Source organism: Ochlerotatus camptorhynchus, unplaced genomic scaffold, assembly GCF_037179485.1.
Source record: "Ochlerotatus camptorhynchus isolate MF236.1 unplaced genomic scaffold, CSIRO-AGI_Acam_v1.1 ptg000530l, whole genome shotgun sequence".
Taxonomy (NCBI): domain Eukaryota; kingdom Metazoa; phylum Arthropoda; class Insecta; order Diptera; family Culicidae; genus Ochlerotatus; species Ochlerotatus camptorhynchus.
Window position 1 is genome coordinate 131954 of NW_027041014.1, and position 19154 is coordinate 151107.

The 19154-nt window shown below is 42.8% G+C and overlaps 1 protein-coding gene across 3 annotated transcripts in view; it reads left to right on the forward strand.

Moving 5' to 3' along the window:
* form3 (formin 3) overlaps positions 1-14731 on the forward strand; it is a 122507-nt gene extending 107776 nt beyond the window's left edge. For 2 of the 3 annotated variants that reach the window (XM_065236143.1, XM_065236146.1), the window contains 9 exons: positions 4054-4201; positions 4737-5794; positions 5862-5962; positions 10568-10817; positions 10880-11006; positions 11061-11313; positions 11380-11842; positions 12069-12382; positions 12448-14731. In XM_065236143.1, the coding sequence (XP_065092215.1) occupies positions 4054-4201; positions 4737-5794; positions 5862-5962; positions 10568-10817; positions 10880-11006; positions 11061-11313; positions 11380-11842; positions 12069-12382; positions 12448-14510 (4777 nt within the window). In that variant the 3' untranslated portion in view covers positions 14511-14731. The remainder of the gene's footprint in view (positions 1-4053; positions 4202-4736; positions 5795-5861; positions 5963-10567; positions 10818-10879; positions 11007-11060; positions 11314-11379; positions 11843-12068; positions 12383-12447) is intronic. The other variant, XM_065236144.1, reaches the window with a different exon arrangement.
* The last annotated feature ends 4423 nt before the right edge of the window (positions 14732-19154 follow it).

Here is a 19154-nt window from a genome sequence, read left to right on the forward strand (position 1 = left end):
GTTGATCGCTTCCTTGACCGGTACGCGTCGAAAGATACCATAATCTCGTCCTCGTTGATGTCTCCTGAAGATTGTAGTTGCTGTGCGAACTCCTGGGTGTTACTAACTGCTTTACTCTGGAACTGATTCGGCATACTCTGGAACTCTTTGACTAGCCACTTCGCTAGTTTGTGGGTGGGGGAACCAACTGCAGACACGATCTCTCGCATTTCATTTCCTGGTTTGTGGACTTTGGGGAGACCTTTGATCCTGGGTAGAATGGGATTGGGTTCCCGTAAACGACCTGCTCCATCTCCTAATATCGATTTGCACTCCTTCAGTGCTTTCTCCACGCGTTTCACTATGTTCTGTAAGGGGTCTACTCGAAGCTGATATCATATAAGAGGATATCTGAGAGATGTGATTAAATTTTTTTTGGATAGGTGTATATTTTCAGAATGAAGCCTTGAAAAAATATTAAAAGACTTCTGAAATTTATATTATAGCATTTCTATCTATCAAATTCTTAGAACTACTATGATGTTCCCCAATCTTTTATGAAATATCTCTCACTTCTTTGAAATTACGTAAACTTCAATGATACTCCCTGAATATTAAAAAATATACAATTGACATACAGTTTACTGTTTTCTATAAATTTCTGCGATGGTTTTGCAAAGCTCTTCGTTATTTAAATCAAGTTCTCCGAAATTTATATAATATTCTCAAACTTCTCAGAAATTCCCAACATTCCTGTAAAATTCTCAAATTTCTATTGAATCTTCTCAATTTCTATGAAGTTTTATGAACATATACGAGGAACACCAATAAATACATCCTAAAAAATTTGAAACAGAGTTCCATTCGTGTTTCAACCTCGCTCAAAAATAAAATTGAATCTTCTCAATTTTTATGAAGTTCTATGAACATATACAAGGAACATCAATAAATACAACCCCGCTCAAAAATAGAACCCAATAGTCGAGCAGTGGAAATTCTGCTCCAAAATAGTGCTCGAATAATGAAACTGCAACTCAGTATTGCGAGGGGTGAGTTTCTGTTCTAGTTTCAAATTGCAACAGTCCATATAAAATACAAAAGCATTAGAAATGCACAAAAGTGAATCAGTAAATAATTTAGTAAATAAATTTAAAAAAAATCATATTATGGCCGATTCCCGGGAATTCCCAAGAACAATCACAAGCTATTTCCAAAATGACCGTAAAATAGAAACACTAATCTGGAATTTTGCTCACAATCCCCATAACATTTTCTCAGAATTTTCTTTGCATTGCACTCAGAATTAACTTGAAATTCTCCTTAGTAATCACCAGGAGTTCTTTTCATAGAAATCGACTCAGAGTTCCCTTGGAATTATACATCGAATTTCCTGTAAATTTTCATTTCTTATACAAAACCTCATTCGAAAATATCAAATTCGTCAAAGTGCTAGAATCCTAACAACTTTTCAAAGGTCAAAGGCCTAGGAAATGTCATAGTATTAATCTGGGATGGTAGTAACATTTCCAAATCCTCTTGAATATTGTTCTTAGTCACTTTTTTCTGTGTTTTTTTTTTGTACTAACGTAAGAACTACACTTATCGTTCTCACAACATTAAACCAGTTTAGAAATTACCCTTCTGTCGACCGGTTTCGGGCGCGATCCTGCCCATCTACGCGACAATGTCCGACTCCCGCGTAGCGTTTTGTAAGTGTTGTTCTTTGTCTCAATTTTTTTATAACATTCTAAGCTTTGTTTTTTTTTTTTAAGTCAAAGCCTCAAATAAATGTCATGTCCCAAAATATGAATAACTAAATTAGAGCCCCAGAATCTTTAAAAAAAATCAGGTCGTGCGGTTAGTGACGTCATCCGTCGTTCAGGAGTATTGTATGTGCCACGACGTGCCATTTTGATTCTCGCTCTAGTTGGTGGAAACATTCGTAGAAAAGAAAACTTCCCTCTTGTCTAAGGGGTGCTGTGTTTTGTCCGTTGTCTACACAGGAAAAACTTGTAAATTTACATTTGGCACATTAATGTGTTTTCTGCCCTCAGTCAAAGTTCAAATTGAAATTGATTTAAATTTCAACGAACAACGATATAAATTTACATGAACGTGTAAATTTCAACATTAATTAACTAAATTTCGTATAATTTTTTTATTTAAAAACCTGCTCCAGTTGGTAATTGAAATTTACAAAGTATTTTTATCTGAGTAGTGTTAAGTGTTCAGTCTGTGCAACCTTGGATTGAAGACGGTGTCAACTGTCTTTTATAAATGTCATGGAAATGTAAGGGGGCATGTACTTCAAAAAGTACACTTACAATCTCTGCAGGATCAAAAAGATTTTGCTAAATCCGTAATAAAAAAATTGCTGCATCTCAATTTATTGAAGTTTCCTTAAACAATTTCTAAATTCTAGTTCATGTTACCATAATTTGGCATAATGACCAATTCAACTCAATAGCGTTCGGCATAGTGACCATCGATTGTTTACAACGGATATTCAATTTAGAATTATAAGACCTTAAAAACTCGAATTTCAGTTAATTTAAAAAAAAAATCCTTCTTAATCAAAACATATCATGATGTTCGACTCAGTTCGTGAGACTAACTTAAAATTGAAGAATAAGAAATAAAGAACAAAAAGGCACATTGCGTCTCCATCAAACTATTAACGATTGCCGCAAAGGAGACACATGGTCTTCATTTGATAGTATATGAAACAAACGCCGAATGTTTTCGATTTCCATCGTTTGCCCCCAAGAAGCTATCCACATATCAATTAAACAGTTATGATGCTTCCAAACCGGAGAGTAGAGCCACTCTCTGCTGCTTTTATGGAACTCTCCATCTCCGAGTGTATGGTACGGGAAAACACATTGGCGAAATCGTGCACCGTTTCAGTATAGTTTTTACGACCGTCCCGCGGAGAACTGAGAACGCAATGAATCCATCCGTAAGGAAAAAATCAAACTAGTTTATTGTACACCAACCTTAGTGAGCTTTCCCCCAATCACAAACACACAGAGAAAATGAAGGAAGAAACTATAAAACCACAGTAGACAAGCCGTCAGCCAGCAGACAGGATCGGAAAATCTATATATTATAGGGGCTATACCACTTTCGCTTTTCTTTTCCTTTTTTTGAGTTACAAAAGTGAGTCGGAAATAGCTTCGTTTCGAGGGCTCTAGGATTAAAAGTGCTCGGTTTCTAGCTGGATGGCTTTCCAGATACGGATGGATTAGTGCGGGAGAATGGTTGGAAAATATTGTAATCCTTCTCTGCAAACATCGCCGTCACCACTTGGCTGGTGGTTCAATATATGAAGTCGAGTGCCGAGTGTGAGTGTGACTATACCTATCATCAGCTAAAGCCTTCTCCTGGTGGATTTTGCCCTCATAGTTCGACGCCTTTGCTAATCCAACAGTCCATGAATATTTATTGCAATCTTTATTCAAGAGTGACATTTCGATTGCATACCTATATAGCTTCCAGGCTTTTGTGCAGAGCTTTTCCGTCCCCCATTTGGCACATTTGCTGGTGAAATCCGTCGTCTCGTTTGGCGGTGCGATTTTGGGGTGGCAATGTTTCTTTGCTGAGCCTTAGTTGCGCCCCTTTCAATACCACTCTACCACTGGGTCAAGGGGTGGTATCGGCAAACTAAAAAGAAAACATCGGAAGGCAGAATCGAACGGCGAGCAGCGACATACCAAAATAGAAAAAGAAACAACCATCAAGAGAAAGAGAAAGAGAGTGGAAAACTATGAATATCGTACAAGAGCTGAGGGAACTGTGTAGGAAAAAGCTCTCCGTTCTCGGTGTTCGGTTTTCCATCAGTTGAGAGCGAAGTTTGCGTGATTTGTGGTAAAATAACCGTATTACTCTAACACACTAGCTGCCATCCACTCTGCCATCCAAAAAATAGCACATTCAAAAAGCAAAAAAAACCAATAGATGAAACGCGAGCTCAATTAGTGAAACGCCTCATATTCTCACCACGTGACGATTCGTCGATGACGATGGACCGTTTCCATAACCCTTTTTCCATCTCTTCTCAATCGACATTTGCAGGCGCATCGCCAGTAACGTGCCGGATATCGGAGTACAAATCGACGTGTTTGACGAGCAGCGAGAATGCGACGAGTCACAGAGCCTGCAAGGGCCCGACGGAATAAATTTAAACTCGCATCTTGATGTCTTCTACGCGATACTGCGACAGGTGAGTGCATAGGAAGGAAACTACTCCTTCCATGGGAGCAGGCGGTCTTTGATCTTTTACCGAATGTGGCAAACAATAATCATTAAAAGTCAGTAGGACTACCTAGTGCTACAATTGCGAACCGAAGGGGGAGGGGGTTAATGAAAAGCTTTTTTCTTTGTGTTACAATGGAGAATTACAATCAAAGTGCGAAGTGCTGTTTGGAATGATAAATGAGTGCACCACCACCGCTCGTTTTCGAAATTTTGCACCGAGAAATCACTGCCGAGAGAAGACACAGAACAGTGACGACGATGCAGGCAGAATTTTTATGACATTTATTTTGCGATGTCAGCTGAGCTGCTGCTGCTGCTGCCGCTGCTGCTACTGCTGTTCTCTCTGATCGATATTCTCCGCGTGTGTACGTAATAGAATTTTAAACTTGCGATACCGACATGTGTTAAAGCAGTTCATTTGATGACTTTGCAAATTAGCTTTGGGAATGCCCAATTTCGTGTTCAGTAATACATTGTTTGATATTGTATTCCCCTCACAGGTCGCCGGCACCCCGCAGGAGATACCATTCCTCAACATACTGCAGCACCTGCTACAGATCGATCCGAAGGAACCGATCAGCGACATCATCTGGGACACCGCCGAAACGCTAGTGCACCGCGCCACCCTGCTAGAAAATCAGGAAGCCTCCGCACGCTTATTGCGTTCACCCAGCATACAAAAATTTGCTTGCCCCCACTGTCGGAGCGATATCACTAGTCCAACCCGAAGGCAATCGGTTGGCCCCCAAACGCCGGGACCAAACAGCACGAGCTCAAATCACATTCCCACCCCTCCGTCCATCGCAGGAGCTCCGGCGCCACCTCCACCTCCACCACCACCAAACTTGGCACCTCCTCCGCCTCCGCCACCTCCCTGCGCACCTCCACCACCTCCTCCACCAATGGCAGGCGGTCCAGGTGCACGAGGTGGTCCACCAGTACCTCCCGCACCACCAGCTCCTCCCGCTCCCAATCTACTCTCCGTGAAAGCCAATGAACTCACACGACCAAAAACTCCTGAAACGCAGATCGAAGTCATAAAACCACTACCGCAGCAGGAAACCCCAGTTCCGCGATCCAAGATGAAAACCATCAACTGGAACAAGATCCCTTCACAGAAGGTGATCGGAAAGCCTAACATATGGTCCATCGTGGCCGATTCCCACCAGGACAGCCCCATGACCGATCTGAACTGGGACGAAATGGAAGGCCTGTTCTGTCTGCAGCAAACCCAGGGCTCGCCTAAACTGGGCCGCGAAAACAGTGGATGCGATACACTGGAACGTAAATCACGCAAAGAAAACGAAATCACTCTCCTCGATGGCAAACGCAGCCTCAACGTCAACATCTTCCTGAAGCAATTCCGCACTTCCAACGATGACATCATCCAACTGATACGGAATGGCGAACACGAGGACATCGGCTCCGAAAAGCTGCGGGGACTTCTGAAGATTTTACCCGAGGTCGACGAGCTGGAGATGCTTAAATTGTTCGACGGTGACAATAATAGACTAGGGAACGCCGAAAAGTTTCTACTGCAACTGATACAAGTGCCTAAGTATGAGTTCAATTGTTCTACGTTGTGGGAATGTTTAGATAAATTGACGACTTTTTTTTAATTTCAGCTACAAGTTACGAATCGAAAGCATGCTGCTGAAGGAAGAATTCAAAGCGAACCTGATTTACCTGGAGCCAAATATCAGTGCAATGCTATACGCAGGAGAAGGTAAGTCCGGAACTGCTGAGTATCAAATGAAGTATTTCGTCCAAGTGCACCCCACATGACAGAAGTTTCGTCAATATTTCCATTAAAAATTTTTCAACAATATTTTTGGGGGGTCATCAATACAGGGTCGCTCCTCACTTTAACATTGTTGTATCCGATGGAATATTCCGAGTCAACTCACAACCACCTTGACAAGAGTTGCCTAGGCACAGGTCCCATTTGCTGCTGTGTTCAAATAGAAGGAGAACATGAGGGAAAATATTGCAAAATATTGAATATAGTGCTTGCTTAAAAAGCTCTATTTCGGGTTTCAATATTTCCCCTTATTTTCCCCTGCTCTTTATTGCACCCCACGTTTCGACAGTATTTATAAAGCATGGCCCACTTAGTAATGGAACAACGTCATTTGGGTCTATTTCGGATTTGAATTAACGGATTTGAAAACGGTTTTCACTCAAGTGCATACTATTCCTCATATTTGAAGAAACAAATGCGAAACGAATTATTCGTCACGGTTTCGAAGGAATTCTCGAGCTTTTCCCTTAATACGACCCATCAAACGGCGCACAACGGTCTCGTCCATTGTTTTGGCGATTTTATCCCACCAATTTATCATCTGAGCTGCCTTCAGTTTCTTCTTCATAATTACCCAGTAGTTTTCATACTAGGGACACTTGGGTGGATTGAGGCTTTTCGGAACAAACTGTACTGTTGTACTTCCAGGCTGTAGTGACAACTCGCAAGGACCGGACCAAAATGTGACTGAATGAAGGGCAGAATTTGCTTCTGGAGACATTCGGTTTTGTAAACTTACGAGTTCATTTTCTCAGTGACGAAACCTTTTGTTTTCTGGCCGCAGCTGCAAATTCTCTGCCAGATCATAATTTTTGCGGATTAATTTGCGTGTGAATTTATCCGCAAAAATAAATTTTAATCTTCTAGGGACACCTCCTCGAGCCTTCGCTTTGTAAAAATTTGGTCCTGGAAGCTGTCTGAAGTCGGACTTTACATAGATTTCATCATCCATAATTATGCACCCACCGGACTTAGTCAGCAGGTTGTCATCCAGCTTTCGAGCATGGGTTCTAGCTACGGTATTCTGCTTGAGTGATCGATTTGGTTGCCTACTGGCTGCCTGTCAGCCTTCGCTGTACCGAATTCGCTGCACTGTACTACGGGCGGCATCATACTTTCTACTTAAATCCTGATCGGACATACCTGGGTTGATTCTGATGGACCTCACGACCTTTCCATGAAGCTAACGGTTGGCAGTTCCACTCAGGCCTTTACTTTGAGGCTTCCGATTCGTCGTCAAGGATACCCTGTACGTTTTGAGCACGCGCCATACGGTGTTTCTAGGAAAATTCAACACTTTAGCCAGCTTGGACGCGGATCACGATGGATGTTCCAGGTTACTGTGCACGATTTTTTTCTTCTACGCTCCTCTTGCACGGTGACTGTCTCCAAAACAAGAGCGTTTTAAAATACACTGTTATTGTTATTGTCAACAAATATACGTCAAAAGCTTCCAAAAACGTCCACTAAGGAGCGCTGTAATAAGCAAAAGAGTTTGTTCTATTATTAAGTGAGCCATGGTTTACGTTAATATTTCCAACAATAATTTTGTTGGATCATCAATACAGGACTGTTCTTCATTATGGTCAAATGGTCACTAAAGTAACTTTTTTTTTACGAGTGCAAAATAAATTTCAGTGGTCCAATTAATTTTTGGTATTGCTAACATAGCGTAATGTGTGGATACGTTCAATCTATTCAACTTTATTTTATTGTTTGAATATAGGTTTTTGTTCGACGTTTCGAGATTAAAACAAACGTAATGTTTGACAAGTTTTATCGAATTCAATAATTTTAATAAGAAAACGTGCGGCCTTACAACGAGGGTCACTTCACGGTGAAAACGAAGTGAAGTAACCACTTGTCACTCACTGTGAAATGATTGCCGTGTAAATCAAATGGGAATCACTTCACCATGAGTGATAAGTTGGCGATTCACCGTGAAGTGACATCGGAAATAAGGGCCGTGGAATTCAAGGTGACCTCTGTTAACTAAAGGGTTTTCCAATAGGGATTTCCTAACACTGACAGTGCATTGCGGCCATATTGTTGAAACTACAAGTGTCAAATTACGATGGAGAGTTAAAGCGTCCAACAGTAAGTGCAAATGATAAAATTGTTTTATTAAAGTAAGTGTTCTTTGCAAGCAGTGTTGGAAAAATATCAAAAAATCAAATCTCACCAACGCCCAAGATCACGCTTGATTTTTGTGGACAAAAATCAACAAGCAAACAACTGCGGTTGATTTTGCAAGCTGTGCACAGCAAAAAAATAATTTTGATATCACGTCAAAGTGGATGCACTACAATCATGTCGAAAATATGGTGTAATATTACTTGCTAAAAAGGACAAAATTATCATTAATACAATGCATGAACTGACATTACGCTGCTTTTACTGCATTTGTTTATTTATGTGGTCATAAAAATTACATGAAATTTTCGACATGATTGTAGTGCATCCACTTTGATGTGATATCAAAATTATTTTTTTGCTGTGTGATATCGCAGGTCGGAATATCAAGCTAACAAAACTCACCAGCTGCAAATCGCAGCAAACTGTGGTGAGATTGAGTTTCATAATTCAGTGCCAACATTTCAAAGGGGCGTAATTGCATTTGTAAACAATGGCTTTAGCCTTCGATTTCTCATGAATAAAAGCTCACTCATGAAAGTTATTTACACCACCAAGTAGGGGAATGTTTCCTCTACTATCTAGAATTGTTAATTTGAAGAGGTGAGCTTTCAGTTGCGAGAAATCGACAGCTAAAGCCATTGTTTACAAAAGCAATTACGCCCCTTTGAAATGTTGGCACTGAATTTTTGCTTTACACCCGAATGCAACTGAAACTTCCATTACGGCTGGCAGCAGTCGCTTCGTGTCTGCCATCGGTGAAGAGTAAAAAGAGATAGCATACTATACTTTCTCTTTCTAAGTAAACGATGTGCAACGGAATCATTTTTGTGTCGAGTCAACTCTTAGCTTGATTTTTGCACGTTGTGAATAGTCTCGCAATATCAAAGGAGCTTGTAAAATCAATATCATGCATGATATTTTGTTCCAATATCACGCGTGATATTGCGAGCACATTAGAGCGGAAAAATATCAATTGATTTCTGATTTTGCCAACACTGTTTGCAACCAACGTTTCGAGCGCTGCGCCGTAAAATTACGGTCGCAATAATCGTCCTACCGAGATGACTATTCGCAATGTTCGAAGAAACTGGTTCGGTGAACGCTCAACCACCACCAGTACGTGAACGGAACGCAAGGTCTGCCGAGAATATCGCCACTGTACGCGAAAGTGTGCAGGGGAACCCGTGGCAGTCAATTCCGTGCCGCGCACAAGAACTGGGCCTCTTGTAGGCTTCAACTTGGCGGATTCTGCGTCGAGACTTGGGTCTGCACCCATACAAGATCCAATTGACATAGACAGCGCCGTGTGTTCGCTGATTGGGTTTTGTAGCAGTTGAAAACAGACTCCGATTTTGTCCGAAAAATCTTCTTCAGCGACGAGGCTCATTTCTGGATGAACGGGTATGTGAACAAGCAGAATTGTAAAATTTGGGGTCAATCCACACGAGGTCCACCAAGTGGCCCTGCATCCCCAGAAAGTTTCTTCGAAAACGACGCTGGCGAGAACAGAGAGCGCTAAAGGTCGATGATTACACTAGTTTACAAATAAAAGTAAATAAGTACAAATAAGTGCAACCCCAATATGTTGCCGAAAGACGTAATCTTAAGTCAAAAATAATTCTGCATCTTGGAAACTTTTCAACGCTCTGTGACTTAAAGGAGTTATATGGATTCTGACAATTTTGATTCCTAAGATAATTCTAATCAGCATTCTGGAGAAAATTTCAAAACAGTTTTGACTGGATATATATGGAAATTATTTGAGGAACTTCAAGGAACATTCCAATGTAGTTCAGAGTTCTGTAGAGAATACTATGAGGTTTATGAGGAGAACTTCTGATAATAAATGAGAGTTTATTCTGAAGATAATGTTAAATAATACACAAGATAATTCTAAAGAAATTCAAAAGAAAGGCGATCGAAGTCTGAGGATAGTTTCAAAGTAATTTTAAGGGGTATTTTAAGAGAGCTTCAAGATAATTCCGCGGAAAGATTCAAGCGAATTTATAAGAGAATTCCACGATAATTTTGAATAGAATTCTAATGCAATTCTGAGGAAAATTTAAATGTAATTCTATACCAATTGGTTTCTAAGCTCCAACCAAAGCGATTTATGAAGAGAAATGCAATTGAGCATTATTAGAAATTCGAAGATACTTGTAAAACGAATTTCAAGAGTTTTCTGGAGAAAAAATTCTCTTGAGGCTTGACTAAACTTCTCAAATTCACACAAGTTTAGCCAATATTCTTGCCCTAAGATTTAAGGAAGAGTAACGACTATTAATGATGTGAATAATGTGTTTATATGGATAAAACAAGATTAATGAAATTGATGATCGTAAAAAGTACATGGGAAAGTTATGAATAAATTTCACGTTTTTGCCCATTTCGCAGATCTGATGAACAACAAAGCCCTCCAGGAGGTGCTCTATATGGTTGTGGTGGCGGGTAACTTTCTCAACTCGGGTGGATACGCTGGAAACGCCGCCGGAGTCAAACTGTCTTCGCTGCAGAAGCTGACGGACATCCGGGCGAACAAACCGGGCATGAACCTGATACACTTCGTGGCGCTGCAAGCGGAGAAGAAGAATCCCGAACTGCTCGTATTCCCTGGGCAGATGTTGACGCTGGAGAATGCTACCAAGTATGGTGGATTAATGCAATGCGATTTTCGGGCCTGAATAAGTTTTATTTCTCCAATTTCAGAACGACTGTGGAGCAAATTAGTAACGAAACAAACGCCATCGACAACCGAATCAAAAAGATCAAACGACAGATCGAACTGCCAAAGACCGAACAGGATATCAAGTACCAGATGGAAGAATTTATAACGGTAAGTTGCTACTCAATATGCGAATGGGATTTGAAATTGATTATTTCTCAACAGCTAGCGGAACGAGATATCATAATGCTACAGCGAGGACTGAAAGAGCTGGAAGCCATGCGTCTTCAGTTGGCCGATTACTTCTGCGAGGACATCGGAACCTTCAAGATGGAAGAGTGCTTCAAGACATTCCACAACTTCTGCGAAAAGTTCAACCAGGCCGTCAAAGACAACGAAAAGCGTCGTGTGCAGGAAGAACAAGCTCTAGTCCGACGAAAACAACGGGAAGAGCAGTTGGCAATCAAACGACGACAATGTATGTCCCAAAGGAATTTCAGACATACGAAGAATGTGTTGTTTTATCAGTTAATTTATCTTGCAGCTAATCAACCGGGAACTCCAGTGTCCGATTCCGAGAACAGTTTACTGCTAGATCCATTACAGTACGACATGCGGTACAGTCCAGCGATGTCTCGAAGGCGGATAGGATCGTTCACGAGCAATGGGGATCCAGTATTGCTGAGAGAGGACTGTGCATCGCCGGACATCACCCCAAACGGTAGTCTCCGTAGGCGGCGTAGTCGCGTACTCTCCGAAGAGGATGAAGGTAATCTCATGGACTTCCTCCGTTCGTCTGGCCATGAAAGTGGCAGCCGCGAAAGGAAATCCGTATCGTACGGAGGAAGTCTGGATCGGTCCTGGGCTCGTCGGGCACGGTCCGGCAGTGGCAGCAAGAAACGCCCTGATCTGCTCAATGTAGACTTCGGTAATGATCGGGAACGTCCGAGCTCACCGTCGCCATTGGCCGAAAGCAAGCCACTGCCAGTGGAAGAAACCAAACCGAGGTATACTTTCAGATTTGATTTTGTATGTGTGTGTGTGTGTTCTTTTGTCTGCCTGTAATCATAACTATGGCAGCTTCTGTCTCTTTTGAAGTTAGTGACTAACAAAACCAACATTTCGGGTGAAACACTTCGAAACTAACAACTCTCCAAGGGAGTGGTCTCTACTTCAAAATGGGAATTAGGCTCCATGCTAATGCTTTTGTTTTCGGAATGCTTACCACAAAAGAATTTCCAGGGAATGGCGACAGAAGATCGAGTCGTGGCTGCAAGCGAATGAAGCAGACGAAAAGCAGAACGAGGACTTCAAGAAGAAGCGGAAGCTGCTCGCAGTTAATCGGCGATCGTATGAGACTGACAACGAGAGTGATCGCGGTAGTAAGTTGGATCCTCTGCCGGAGGAGAAGCCTCCAACAACGATATCTCCACCGGAGGTAACGGTCGACCAGATGCCATCGAGCTATAAACGCGTCTACTCCGACTGGAAGCCATCCAGTGCACTTGAGAAGACTGACGTCATGGGAACTATGGAAGCTATTGCAGGTATGATCCAGTAAAATGGGTTCTTGAAGAAATACGTGTATTGTTTTATTTTCTTGGTCTTTCAGGCGCAGTTCCGTCCATTCAGGACAAGTCGGCATTGCGAAAATCTAGTTTGAATAGTCAAGAAGATCAGGATGCCCGACGCTATCGAAGACAACGATCGAGAGAGAGTACCGCTCCAAGTTCGAACCTTCAATCGATACTCGAAGAGGACAAACGTAAATCTGTGATCCAATCGCTGGGTGAGCGACCACCGTCCGACCGACTGCAGATCTACATTCGACGAGGTTCCGACAACTCCCCCCAATCCGAAAGCACAGTCACCTCACCAAAGGCATCCACGAGTGCAGCAAGCGAAGAGAACAAGCAATCTATCTACATTCGGCAAACGAACGGCAGCGACTATGCGAAAACTAAACCCAGCCCGGCAGCGGAAAAGCAATCGATATACATCCGACCGAACGACAAAACTCCGTCCACGATTTCATCCATCAATTCATCCTGCACCAGCACCAGTGATAACCAGTTACCGGAAAGCGCTCACTCCGTAGCACCACCACCACGAAGAACCCGTCGCACGCACCACATCTACGACGAACAGACGAACAATAAGATCGAAATCGATTCCGACAACATCGAAACGCCACCATCCATCCGGAAGAGCTTCAATCGCGAGCACCAGAATATCAGTGGTAACAATTCCTGCCGAAAACAGCACGGTCCAACCGACCAAACCAACGAATCGGAAGCGAAGAAAGCGCTTGGCGGTTTGACCGAACCGGAGGTACTAGGCGATGGGCAGTTTGACCGATTCTCGTCGGCTCGTCGAACGCGCCGATTTAAACGGCCAGTAGATCTGAGTAGTGGCAATGAAACTACCTCGCCGGAGTCTCTTCCGGACAATCCACTGGTGGTGGAAACTGCCCGTCCTGTGGTGGCAGCCGTGGCGGAAATTGAATCTAACGAGAAGCAAAAGGAACTCCGACTGAAACGTTGGCAGGATAAATTGAACAGCCCCAGTGCGGTGGAGGATAAAGGAAAGACTTCCGAGCCGAGGACGCTGAAAGCAGGTCGCAATATGAGTAGGATCAGTCAGGAAGATGTCCGGCAGGCTATCAGGAGTCTGAAGTCGCCTTCGCCCGAAAGGAGCTGGAGTCCTCCAAAGGAGATAGTTCGCGAGGCGCCTAGTAGTGTTAAGGTGATCACCCATGAGTTGAACGATGAAGGCTTCGAAGAGACGCAAAGCTTAGTTTCCGATACACCATCTCACGGGAAGGACAGTACTTCGTCTTGCAACGATTATGGTTCAGATTCGAAGAACAAAAAAATTGTGAAGCCTTCGGGAAGTGGAGCGGATAGGAGTCCAAGGAAAATACCTATTAGGACTCCTCCGAGCCTTCCAAGTTTGCTGATAACTAAGCCTCAATCCGCTTTGGAGCGCAGCAAGTCCCTAAGAGGAACCCCTCCGTCTCTAGTCAACAAGAATCTGTTACCACGCCGAACGAATTCGATGCGAAGGCCCGAATTGCCACTGCTTAGCATAAACACGGTCAAACACCAGCAGCAGTTAGATGTAGAAAGAAGCAATTCGCGAACCAGCCTTCGTTCGTCGCGTTCATCGCTCAGCAGTGCAGTCTCGACAAACACAGTCAAAAAGGTGCCATTACGTCCAAAGTCATCGCCTCTTACTACTTCCAGTGGGCTTGCCGGATCAGGCCCAGTATCTACGACCCTGTCAGCGCATAGTTCACCTACTAAGAGGCCTCTAAGTGCTGGCAGCGTGAGAACACCTCTGTCGGGAACACCCGCCAGCCGAAGTAGCTCCAGTGGGTCCAGTATAGGGCAAAGTGGAACGACAGGCATAGCTGCCAGGAAACCTCCACTGAAATCCTCGCTGGGACCGAGTACTAGCTTTAAAGAAAACCAAAATCAAAATACAGTCCGTAGCAGGTTGCAATCCAAGACACCCAGTAATACCAGTATTGCCAACTCGGGAGGGTCCGTGTCCAGCGGCAGTACGACAAGAGTGGGCACCGCCCGAAGTGGGACGAGCAGTACGCCACGTACGGGTGGATTCATGCGTCCAACCACCTCCAGTGCCACCAAGGTGAAAGGAAGTAAAGCGTAGGCTCACAGTGCGTTCCAAGTGCATTTGGCGGAAACGAATGTCAGCGCTCAATTTTCATTTGACAGCACAGAAATGTTTGTCCCTTACACACATTCAAATTCGACCTCCCGGAATGCTTTGAACTGTACTGTAGCACCTTCGTCGGTTAGCATTACCCTTCGGAATCGCTTTTTTATTAACTATAAAATTGCTAAACAGAAATCTCCGTCCATCTAAGTTTTAATACACCGTTTTTGGCTTCATAATGATCATGCGAAAGTTTTTTCAAATCCAGCCGTCATAGCACATTTAAATATTTATTGTTTTTGCACAAAACAAAACATGCGCAACATTTCTATTTTTCGAATGGTTTACAAAGAGCAACTAAAGAATGGCAGTTGAACAAAAAAATGAAATGCGCAATATTAATCTTTGAATGATATTTAAATTATATTTAAACGTTACGAGTCTGCTGATTAATCGAATAAACTATAACGCATAAAGAAGTTTAGCTTTCGTAAAAAAAAGAAGAACAAAATTTGACCTAATACCGCGAGAATACGCTACAATAATTATTATAAACATATTGATCGTTAGAAACTCAAAGTATTTATTTACAAAGGCTTTTGCTCTCACGGGAACGCTGGGTTCGAAGTGAAGCGAAGAAGCAACGCGCAAGTATTAGTAGGCAACAACGAGCTCGTGGAAATGGCTAAGGAAATTCCGAAAATTATGCGGTGCAATCACTTGTTCTTTACAGCATTACACATCCTCTCTCTTTTTCTCTCTCTATTGTTAAGCTTTATTCAAAACGAAACGATTGTCCAGTGAAAATTCGGCTTTCCATTTCCCCCACACAAAGAAAAAGACGTAAAGCGCATCGCATAAAAGACTTACGCTCGGTATAATGACTATATTAAATTATTGAATGAAACGAAAAGCAAGCGATCGAGCTATATATTGCATTGTACAACAGTACTACCAACTGTGTGTAAGAAAATAAATAGAAGACAAAACGTATAACGTTTGATACAGAGCTGTTAGGAACAGTTGAGTTCTAAATCTTCACACAACTAGAAAACGCCCTCTAGATAGAGTTGAATAGTGGCTAAGTAATTTTCTATTGAAACAAGCAAAAAAACCCAGACAAACAAAGCGCGTATCGTCCCCCTCAAGTTATTGATACAACAACCCTAGAATAGATTAACTCCATTCCTTCCAACTAACGATTTTTGTGGATATTTTTCTAGACATGTATCTGGGTTTCGGAAAACAAAATTTAAGTAACAAAACAAACAAAAAACGATGGGTAGCAATCAAACATTTCGACATAACTTTTCGGTACATATATAAATTAGTGAAAAGCGAAAGCATGTATCGAAATTCGAACCATATTTAGGCGCTAAATTTAAACCGGCAAGCGAATAGTAGGTAGTTAGATCAGAAATACTAATCTTACTAACAGGAACATCAACAACAACAGAAGTTAATCAGTTAGAGTCACACGCGGACGAACGAAGGACAGGACTTATGACATAACAACAATAACTACCAGCATTACATCCAAGACGACACGCGTACATTAGCCATTGAATATGACATTAATATAAATATTATTAAAAAAAAAACACTTTTGTTATAGCCCTAGAAGAAGTCAGCGATGCGAATCGATCGAATGAATGAAAGAACAAGAAAAACCAACTGTTACTGGGACACGTAGAAAACAAACAATATTTCATGAGATTGTGTAAATTTTAATGATTGAAATAAACTTTTTTTATGACAATGAATGATCAGTGAATGAGTGGCTTCCGATGTATCCGAAATCCATGAAGGGTCAGGCCGAGAAATGCAATTTGATCTGCAGTCAGTAAGAGAAACTAGAGTAAGGTGCGGCAGAAGTTCGTTTTGGGGTTTTCGACGCCCTTGCAAAATAAAATTCATAATAAAACTTATCCGGAACGTCGTTTAGAGCCACACTTTCCCCCAAAAAATTACAAAAATTGCTGGTGTTTTCGGAGAATTATAGGCAAAAGTATGTTTCGCGGGATGATAAATTATAACATTTATAGCAACTTCGGGGACGTAGAACAAGTAAACATAAATAGTGAAGGGGTCCATTGTCACCGTCAGTCTGGAAGAAGAAATCAACGCGAGCCTGGAGGAGTGTCTTACATCGCTGTATGGATATGGATATGAATCAGGAGTCTTCCACCTTGCCTCTACAAGCAAGTACAATCAATATATTAACTATTCACAACCTGATGCCGATCAAATTTTCAGCAATTCTAACTATGTTAGTCATTGTGATGATGCCTCTGTAACTCCTAATCCTGGAAACCCGGAACGCGCCGTAGAAAGCCCCATGGAAGCCCCCAATCCCTCCGTCTCAGTCCTGCCATCAGCAGCCTTCGTTCATCATAGTCGTTCCGGACCTGCTGTCGGATGCGGAGAGGGGGTCTTCCAACCCACTCACTATGGCGAGTATCCAATGAGACTTGATGATGGTCAGTTATTGCCTGATGTATCTGTGATTTCCAGGGAGAGCAGTCATTCGATTCCTTGCCGCAAGCAGGACGTCGTGATCTTCTACCAAAACGCCGGTGGAATGAATTCTGATGTTGAAGAGTACCGCCTAGCTGTATCGGATCGTTGCTACGATATTATTGTCCTGTGCGAAACGTGGCTCGATTATCGAACGCTTTCCAGTCAAGTCTTCGGTCCTGACTACGAGGTCTTTCGTTGCGATCGGAATCCTAACAACAGCCGTAAATCTACTGGTGGAGGTGTCCTTGTAGCTGTCCGTAGCGGGTTGAAGGCAAAGGCCATCGAGAACGATTCATGGAACAATGTGGAGCAGGTTTGGACAGCCATCAATCTGGGTGATCGCACACTATTTCTATTCGCTCTGTACATTCCACCTGATCGAGTCCGCGACAATGAACTCATCGATACTCACTGTCGGTCAGTTTTCACAGTTGTCGAAAGTTCCACTCCAGTTGATGAGATATTCATTTTTGGTGACTTCAATCTGCCAGGCGTTTCGTGGAGTCCATCTCATAGCGGATTCCTGTATCCAGATCCTGATAGCTCTACATTTCACGCAGGAGCTATTAGCCTTCTCGACAACTACAGCGCAGCGACGCTTTCTCAAATTAACCATGTAGTTAATGAAAATGGTCGTAGTTTGGACCTCTGCCTCGTGAGCACACAGGACAGGGCTCCATCAATTTCCTCGGCTCCTTGTGCACTAACTAAGCTAGTTCCACATCACCCTCCTCTAATTGTCACTGTTGAGGACAAACTCGTGCGTGATTTCGGCGACTATACTGCTACGGTTTCTTATGACTTCCGTAAAGCTGACCACCGTAGCATCATAGATGTATTGTCTAGCATGGTATGGGAGAACATCCTTGATCCAGATGACGTTGAGGCTGCAGCGCAAACCTTTTCACATGTCTTGGCATATGTCATTGACAGACACGTCCCGAAAAGAACTCACCACAAAGTGTCTCACCCTCCCTGGCAGACGAGAGAGCTACGTAGGTTTAAGTCAATCAAGAGAGCAGCATTGAGAAGATTTACGAAGTATCGCACGCTTCCTCTGAAACTACATTATGTGAGGCTGAATCACATGTACCAGCGAGTCAGTCGTGAATGCTTTCCAAGTTTTCAACGAGGCATCCAGCGCAAACTTAAGCTACACCCGAAATCCTTTTGGAACTACGTGAACGAGCAACGCAGGGAATCCGGCCTCGCATCGTCTATGGAATTCAACGGAGAAGTTGCTGCCACTGTTCAGGATATATGCCACCTCTTTTCCGAAAAGTTTTCCAGTGTATTCACTAATGAGACACTAACTGACGACCATATTAACCTGGCTGCCAGGAACGTTCCAGTAAACGATCAAACGCTGGGTGCAATTGATGTTAATGCAGAAATGATTTCTAAGGCCGCGACTCTGCTCAAGTCATCCTTCAATCCTGGACCTGATGGAGTTCCATCTTCGCCTGTTCCGAATGTCTCTCTCAGGTGGCATATTTCCATCTTGCTGGAAATTTGCGCACATGTTTCCCGTCCACAAAAAGGGAAGGAAACGAGCTGTGGATAACTATCGAGGAATTACATCGTTAAGTGCCGTTTCGAAGCTATTCGAGCTAGTGATTATGGAACCGTTTCTGTCCCATTGCAAGCAGTATTTGAGTGCTGATCAACATGGGTTTACTGTCGGCCGCTCTACAACTACCAATCTGCTGTGTCTCACATCGTATATAACCGAAAGCATGTCGGATCGGGTTCAAACGGACGTTATTTATTCAGACCTATCCGCAGCATTCGACAAGTTGAACCATGTTATTGCGATTGCTAAACTCGGCAGGCTCGGTGTATGCGGTAATCTTCTGAGTTGGTTTCGATCATATCTTACCGGTCGGCAACTAAAAGTTGCCATAGGAGATTGCAGATCAGCTAGCTTCTTCGCCACATCAGGTATACCTCAGGGAAGCCACATGGGACCGTTAATTTTTATACTGTACTTCAACGACGTGCATCTGGTCATCGAAGCTCCTCGGTTATCATATGCAGATGACCTCAAAATCTTCCTACGAATCTGCTCCATTGCTGACTGTCACTTTCTTCAACGTCAACTGAATGTATTCGCTAGTT